This window comes from Sinocyclocheilus rhinocerous, unplaced genomic scaffold (assembly GCF_001515625.1).
Source record: "Sinocyclocheilus rhinocerous isolate Xijiao unplaced genomic scaffold, SAMN03320098_v1.1 scaffold263, whole genome shotgun sequence".
NCBI classification, from domain to species: domain Eukaryota; kingdom Metazoa; phylum Chordata; class Actinopteri; order Cypriniformes; family Cyprinidae; genus Sinocyclocheilus; species Sinocyclocheilus rhinocerous.
Window position 1 is genome coordinate 2,919,324 of NW_015645086.1, and position 8,889 is coordinate 2,928,212.

At 36.0% G+C, this 8,889-nt stretch overlaps 1 protein-coding gene across 2 annotated transcripts in view; it reads right to left on the reverse strand.

Moving 5' to 3' along the window:
• Positions 1 to 2,656: 2,656 nt before the first annotated feature.
• LOC107705742 (zinc finger protein 512B-like) overlaps positions 2,657 to 8,889 on the reverse strand; it is a 72,195-nt gene continuing 65,962 nt past the window's right edge. For both annotated transcript variants that reach the window (XM_016509195.1, XM_016509193.1), the window contains exons 12-17: positions 6,940 to 7,128; positions 6,462 to 6,818; positions 5,682 to 5,783; positions 4,621 to 4,683; positions 4,381 to 4,479; positions 2,657 to 3,353 (exon numbers count right to left, since the gene is read on the reverse strand). In XM_016509195.1, the coding sequence (XP_016364681.1) occupies positions 2,997 to 3,353; positions 4,381 to 4,479; positions 4,621 to 4,683; positions 5,682 to 5,783; positions 6,462 to 6,818; positions 6,940 to 7,128 (1,167 nt within the window). In that variant the 3' untranslated portion in view covers positions 2,657 to 2,996. The remainder of the gene's footprint in view (positions 3,354 to 4,380; positions 4,480 to 4,620; positions 4,684 to 5,681; positions 5,784 to 6,461; positions 6,819 to 6,939; positions 7,129 to 8,889) is intronic.

Here is an 8,889-nt window from a genome sequence, read left to right on the forward strand (position 1 = left end):
ATCTATAATCTTTTATACAAACTGAGGAAGAATAAACAGACACACTGCTTCCATAAGTCACCTTCAAGGGGACTGTTATGGCTTCAAACATAATTTCCATTTCCTATCTGACATAGATTTGCTTTCTAAATTGGGGAATGGAGGACGGGCTCCCCTCGCACGTATCACACGGATCACATGGCAGGCGTTCGGGGTGGCCCGTCTGCGATCAGTTTCTCTCGTGTGGTGGATTTATGTAAAGGAAACTGATCTGAGATCTCACAACACAGAGCCACTCATTTAAGGTTGGAGAATGGAAGCCTAACAGTGCCTGCAAAGTGCAAGATAAGGAGGGAGGGGGAGGAGGGGTTAAAGTGCAATACCAGCGTTTAATAACAGGCTTTAATCAGAAGCTTGGGAATCAGTATGTGCAGGACCATTCAGACGTCACGTTTGTTTTTGGACAGACGCTGTCTGATTCAGAAACGTTCGGATAAAGCCTGCAGTGACCATTCTGATTGTGCTCTTCAATGCTTCACACCACGTGCTTGTGCACCCAAAACACTCTCACTATTGCATACAGTAACTGAGGTCCACACACATTGCTTGTACTCCTATCAAAAGTGAACTAAACAGGCGAATCTCACAAGAACATGGACAAATTTCACCCTAAAATCAAATGGAAAAAAATAATAATAATTTTGCATGAACAAAAGTCTAATTTTACCATTGTTAAGATTGCATTGTGACATTATTCTCCTGACTATTAAGCACATTTGCCTACCAAATTCTTATTACTGTAAAGCGAAAAAAATCATTACTGCAATACATATATATATATATATATATATATATATATATAAATTATTTTAATTACTTATTTATTAAGCAGTACAAAAAAATACTACCATAATGTATAAAACCTAAACATTTCAAATAATATTTTTTATTATTATAATTTATTGAATTTATTTTTACAAAACATGAATGAAAATGTAACTTTTTTCATGTTGGTAATGAGAATTGTATAGGAGCCTGTTTCCACCATGGAATTTTGGGGGGAAAAGTAATTGAGACTCTCTATCACAAAATTATTTTCTTTAAGTAAATTGAGAGTTTATATCTCACAATTCGGACTTTGTTTCTCACAGTTCTTTGGAAAAAGAATCGCAAGATATAAAAACACAGAAATGCAAGACATAACCTCATAATTCTGGAAAAAACTTTCCAGAATTAGAACTTTTTTCTCACAATTGCAAGTTTTCATCTCCCAATTCTGACTTTTTTCACAATTCTGTTTTTTTTTCTCACAATTCTGACTTTTTTTTTTCCAATTGTGAGTTTATATCTCATAATTCATAACTCATAAACAACACTTTTCTTCAGAATTACTTTTCTTTTTAATTATTTTTAAAATTTGTATTTATTTATTTATTTTTTATTCTGTGGCAGAAACAGGCACCCATAGAATTGGGAAGTACAATGTGTTTAATTGTCATAAAAATGATGTTCCACTGCACATAAAAATTAGTAATCCTAAAAAAAAAGCTTCATTTACTTTTAGCAAAATAGAACTTTATTTTTCTTTGCTATTATTTTGAAGTGAAATTATTCAGACAGTTTTTGTGAGATTCACCCAAATTTCCTTTTTTTTCAGTTTGAGTCTTAGGGGCCGTTCACACAGGACGCATTTTTGCGTTTCCACTGGTTTTCTATGTAAACATGCGCTAGATGGCCATGTGTGTCATGCATCTTACACGACACAGTGATTTAAAAGTTCAAAAAGTTGTTTTTCATTCCACTGCCTCTCGTCTTACGTTTTTAAACACAAAAACTTTTTTTTTTGTGTGAATGACCCCTTAAGTTTAAGCAAGGACTGATGACATCACAGATGTCAAAGGGCATTCCTATGCTTTGAAGGATTAGATTTTTCCTGCCAACACATTTGTAGTAATTTATTATCATTGATTTGAATTTCTCTAATCGTCTGCACTGTATACTCCTTCTATGTTAAGCACCACAAGCTCTTATTCCAATAAAAAACAACCAGACAAAATGAAAGCACATTGCACTACCAAATTTCAAAGCAGTTAAAGGTTTTAACAAAGACCTCCGTGTGAACTGCAGCAAACTACAAACTACTGCAAACAGCCCAAAGGGATGTAGGATAGGGAGTTACGCAAGGCTACGGGCTTAGACCTCTCACGATTCCGAGCAAGAGACAGGACAAGAAACCACGAAAGCAAAACTATTGCACAGTAGCACACTGTTACAACAGCCGTCGATCTAAATCCAACACTCCGTTCAGCTGCCACTGACCAAACAATCCCAAACACATCAGAGGAAAAGCAACCTAAATGATGACCAACTTTTTTGACGCACCTTGTTTGAAACCGATGGACGAAAATGAATTGCTTTGAATATATTCATATATAGATATAGATATTACATGTACACAGCAGAGTATAACCGTGATAAAACAGTAAATTAGCTCACCATGCTAATTGAATGAGTTCGATATTCTTTAAAAAAATCATTCAAACACATCATGAATCCACCGGACATATTGATGTAACTACCCAAAAATTATGTAGAAATGTAACTTCTGCTCTAAAAAAAGCTTCCATAAAGGCCTATGTGTATATATATGTATATATATATATATACCATATATATCAACTGGGAGCTTAAATGTTATTGACCCCTTTAGAGTGAACAACTTATTAAAATCAACTATAAAAATGGAATGAAAAAACAACAGGGGTAATATTTATAAGTATACACAAGCACACACATAATGTATATACTCATCTTAAAAAACACAAAGATCAGTGTGAAAACAATACAAGAGCAAATCATTGTTGTTTTCTGCTGTATTTCATCCCCTTGTTCTGCCGTTCATCTTTCCGAGCTTGTTCTTCTGTGCCATCCTTCATTTCCATGACCGAATTGACTAAAGATTTATCTGGAGAAGTTCGGAAAACATCCCTTCTGGTGTTGACGGAGTAAAAGCCGTGTTACTCAGTGGTCGACGCTTTCTTAGTTTTGCCTCGTTTCTTTCTAGGGGGCTGTGTGTCTCTGGCCTGGGCTGGATTCCCACTGTCCACTGGGGAAGGGGGAGTGGTTGGGGTGTTGGTGACGGGGTTGGGCGTGAGGGTTTGGCTTTCTGGGGCTGGGCTTACGGTCTGGGGTGGAGCAGAGCTGAAGCTCTGAGTCTCTGCTGGAAAGGGGGCTGTCACCAGGTGGTGCTCTTTGGGCTTTCGTCCCCTCCTCTTCCCAGGCACTACGTTTTTCATGTCCTTCTGTAAGCCATTGCTCTCTGGCTCTTTTTTCTTGTTGTTAGTCACCTCATTGGTAGATGCCCGAAACCAGTTCTGTGCACATAAGGCCACATCAAGTTCAAAGAGGAACCGATAACAAGGACTATTAGTGAATTTGCATGAATTTTCAGCCTTAGAACATTTTAGAAGGAAACTATTCATCTAGAAACCCCTCAAAACAAAAATTCAAGTTAGCAAGGTTTTTGTGATGATACAAACTTGTGTAGTGTGCAGGATTTATATTGTTCAATAAAGCTGTAAGAAAATAATAATTTCCATATGACGGCAGAGATGTTGCAGAGACTTTTGTTAAAACAATTAACGTGGGTTAACTTAAGGATTCAACCGATTTTCTGCAAAATCCAATCCCTCCAGTCAATATTTAAAATCTATTCAAAAATATAAAAGTTAATTAATGAAAAATTCATTTCAAATGTCTTGGTTATTTTAGATAATTCTGAATTCTGAAAATACATTCTGAAAATGTTCTGATAATCAGATTACACACCTATAATAACTAAAACTAAAACCAAAACTAAAATATATAAAAATCCAAAGAGTGTCTATAAAATAAAAACTAAGCTAAAATGTAATGTAAACTGTAAACATATGTAAACTTATAAAACTTATGAACAAATGGAAATATTATTAAAATAAATTCAATGGATTCTGAAGATAATAAAAATTTACATTATAGTGTACTTTTTGTTTTGTTTTTGCAAACTTGTTCAAACTTGTCTTGTTCATTCATATTGAACTTGCTGTGAACAGGCCTTAAAGAGATAGTTCACCCAAAATGAAAATTCTGTTAACAGCCATAGTATTTTTTCCATACTATGGAAGTCAATGGCTACTGTCAATTGTTTGGTTACCAACATTCTTCAAAGTATCTCCTTTTGTGTTCAACAGAAGAAAAACACTCATACAGGTTTGGAACAAGTGGAGGGTAATAATTTTCATTTTTGGGTGGACTATTCCTTTAACAGTCAACATTTCTTAATACTAGAAGACTATGAAAGGCAAATGTTCAGCTTATTTTGTTAAGCATACAGAATACAGGTTTAGTGAGTGTTTGGTTTACCTGAGAGTGTGTCTTGCTGATATGGTACTTCACGCCGCTCTCAGAGTTAAACTCCTTCTGACAGAGCAAACAAGTGTACTTCCCTACGTCGCCCCCTCCCTGTGTGGAGAACAATAACAACAGTAAAGCTGATACAGTATCAGCAATATCTGAGATCAAACGTATACAGCTTATACAGTTGTTTAAATTATTTATAATTAAATAACAACTACAGCAAAGCACACAGAGGACTTGTTATACCTTGTTACAGCTTGCCAAGTGTGCTTTAAGTCCAGATACACTTGAGTAGATAGCCTCACAGTTCTGTTATGAAATAAAAAGAGACTTGAGGAGAAGAACTGAACAACAAAAATGTCAACATTTTTTTCAGCATTTTTAAACAATTTTCAAGAGCTCTTCAGTTTCTCCAGCAAATCTAAATCTATTGATATCATTCAGATGTTCATATTACATTTTTTGAATTGCTTTAGTGCAATTTTCAAAAGCACCTGTTAAATTTTCAAAACTTAGTTCTAATATCACAACAGATCATCAAAAGTGCATATTCAGCATATTTTCAATTGCCTTAGTACAATACACACAGTCACAAAATATCCTTTTCACTACACAAAATAAGTGTTTCATCTATATAAATGTTCATTCACAGTAACTGCCTTTCATAAAGCTCTCACTATCAAACTTTTCATTTGCATTTCATTTTACATTTACATTGACAGTAAACTCTGTTCTAGCACAAAACCTTATGAACATGTCATACCTTCATCACACCTTTTGATAACACACTGGATAAATACTTTTACAAACATTATGGATTTTAAGTGAGTTATGCAAGATAGGTAATGTAAGTGTATTTTCTAAAATACAATTTTTGCCTGTTTTACTGTATAATTATTTCAGCAACAAAGGTGATTTGAAACATGTATTTTGCATTGTTTGCTCTTGAATGAACTAATTGTTAAAAGTACTAAATTGAAAGATGATCACAATGCTGTGTTTCAGTGATTAAATCAAATGTTCTCAGTATATATTATACTAATCTTATGTTTTGAAACAATGATTTTGTGGATGAAAATATGTGTAATTGTAAAGAAAGCATGAGATCAGGTTTTGAAAGAACGACTAATGATGTTACAAGTGTGGTCAGTTTGATTTTTTGTGCTAAGAGTTTTGAAAATATACACCTTACTTGTGAAAATAGTACCAAAGCGGATAAAAAAAAACGGTAAGGTCAGAATCTGTCATTGAAGCACTAGAAACTGTTGAAGTCAGTGTTCAGTCAGAAAAACAAGACAAATTCTTACACAATTGGGGCAGCAGATAAATCCTTTTTCCTTCACCTCGTTCTTCCAGCTGTTCACAGTTTCTGGGCTAAAGTTGGGAAGGCCTGGTCGTGTATAGTTGAGCTATAAAAGAAAGTGTGTACACAGCTATTAAAAAATAAGTAGTTAAATGTGTATATGAGTAGTAACAACCAAAATTTAGAAAGAAACTACATTTTTTAATAGCATGATATTAGCATGATATTAGTTTGGCAAAAAGTAACAGAACAGAGAGACAAAACGTTTCAATTAAATAGTACCTATGCTTCAATGATAAAGTAAATATAAAATAAATATTTAAAATTACATTATTCTGTTTATCACTATACTTTTTCTAGGACTGTCAAATGAATAAAATTAACAGCACATCAATTTTCAAAGTCATTATTGTGTTAGAAGAGTAAAGCATTAAATAGACATTAAAAAATGAGTTTTTTAAAAATGAATACTGAAACATGAAATAATTTTTTTAATGAAATGAGTCATTGTTTCACTGAGTGAGTCATTCATTCATTCAACCGATTTATTTTTTTCCATATTTAATCACATCAAATTAACACATTAAATCAACAGCCCTAATATTTTCATATAGTCTTTAATGAAATATAAATTAAACTTGATGCTGTCAAACTAATTGATATCGTCATTGCTTTGTGTTATATAAATACTGCTAATAAACAAATCTCAGATATTTACATAATTATATACTTTGCCAGGCTACTTTGTCACAAACTTATAGTTTTAGCTTCAACACTGCTGTACCCTCTTGATGTCTGGTACGAGGTCATCTTTGATGCGTCGTTTGGTGCCCCAGTCTTTGGCCAGCTCGTCCTCTGCGATCTCCTGCAGGTGGAACATTGCCACCTGAGCCGAGCGCCGGCGCACCCTGCCACTGGGCGTCCTCTCCAAATCCAGCAGCTCCTCCATCTCTGTTTTCTCCTCCTTCCTCTCCTCCATCTTCTCCACCGGTTCATCTACTCTCTCCTTTGACTTCTCTCTGCCCTTCTTCTGCACAGGCTCTTCCTCTTCCTCTTCTTCCTCCTCCTCCTCCTCTTCTTCGTCCTCCAGCACATCCTCCTCATCTTTACTGTCTTCCTGTTTCCAGTCCTCAGCTGTGAGCTAAATGGGGTGATATAACAAGACATTTAAATACATCTGGATTAATTACTTATCAATAACATGACACTGCTTGTGACATCAGATTAGCACTGTGACATGTAGTGTGGCTGTGTAATCTCACCGAGTGTGTGGACAGGGCAGTGACGGGGTGCTCGGTGCGCAGGTGGTAGTCACGGCCAGCTTTTGAGCGATATGTCTTACCACAGTGCTGGCACAGGAAGACAGGCTTCTGTCCGTCTGGTAGCTCTCTGCCACAGCGTTTCTGATGATACTGATAACCCATCAGATTGGAGAAATGAGCTGAACAGCCCTGTTTGACAGAGAATCAAACATACTTCATTAATTCACTCATTGATCTGTGGGCTGACAGTCTGGGTACAGCGTTCCTTTGAAGGGGCCTGTTTGTTAAAAATGAAAATTCTGTCATTAATTACTCACCCTCATGTCGTTCCATACCCCTAAGACCTTTGTTCATCTTCAGAACACAAATTAAGATATTTTTGATCAAATCCGATGGCTCAGAGAGGCCTCCATTGACAGCAATGCCACCCAAACTTTCAAGATCCTTAAAGGTACTAAAGACGTCGTTAAAACAGTCGACGTGACTACAGTGGTTCTACAATAATTTTATGAAGCGACGAGAATACATTTTGTGCGCAAAAACAAAACAAAAATAATAACTTTATTCAGCAATCTCTTCTCTTCCCTGTCATTATCCTTACGCGGTTAACGCAGTAAGCACAGTGAAGGCTTCCGTGTTCCACGTCCGAACGCTGGCTCATTATTGGCCAAAGCTGCACATGTGAGCAGCGCGACGCATGCGTGTGATGCTGATGCAGGAGCCGTCAAATAATGAGCCGGCGTTCTGACGTAGAACCTGGAAGCGCTGAACGTAAACAACGTATGAGAATGATACAGAAGAGAAGAGGTTGTTGAATAAAGTCATAAAATTATTGTAGAACCACTGTAGTCACGTCGACTGTTTTAACGACGTCTTTAGTACCTTTATGGATCTTGAAAGTTTGGGTGGTATTGCTGTCAATGGAGGCCTCTCTGAGCCATCGGATTTGATCAAAAATATCTTAATTTGTGTTCTGAAGATGAACAAAGGTCTTAGGGGTTTGGAATGACATGAGGGTGAGTAATTAATGACAGAATTTTCATTTTTGGGTGAACTAACCCTTTAAAACAAACCACATTTACATAGTGACAAATAAGCTATTTTTTCAGGAATGTTCTCATCTTCTCCCCTCCACTTTCTATTTCTCTTCTCATCACTTTCTCCACACATAGTAATTGGAACCAGACTGCTCTGCTGAAAAGACTAACTTAAAATGAATTTCCAGGCTGGTTTATGCTGGTTAGTGCTGGTCTAGCTGGTGAACCAATACATGCATAGATACAGACACAGACAGAAAGAAAGACAGATACACAGACAGACAGACAGACAGACAGACAGACAGACAGAAAGAAAGAAAGATAGATACAGACACAGACAGAAAGAAAGACAGATACACAGACAGATAGATAGACAGATAGATAGATAGATAGATAGATAGATAGACAGACAGACAGACAGACAGATAGATAGATAGATAGATAGATAGATAGATAGACACAGACAGACAGAAAGAAAGACAGACAGATAGATAGATACAGACAGACAGACTGACTGACAGACATATAGATAGTCAGACAGACAGATAGACAGACAGATACAGACAGACAGACAGACAGACATAGATAGACAGATAGATAGAATTAGGCCGATTCCCATTGATTATTAATATGCATAAAAGATCCCTCAAATTCTGGATGCATCTTAAATCAAGTCCCACAGAATCGCTACATTTTAAAGCAATAAAAACCCAAGAACTGAACCCCGAAAAGAGTCCACTCAGTCAGCTAGTTCTGAGACTTACTAACCTGACTAACTCTACTAACACTAACCAGTCTCAAACCAGCACTGCTTCTCATCCAAACATCAAAATAAATCAAATTATCAAACAATCTAAAAATACATATCTGGAACATTGGGATCAAGAAACTAAAACACAAAGTAAATTACAAT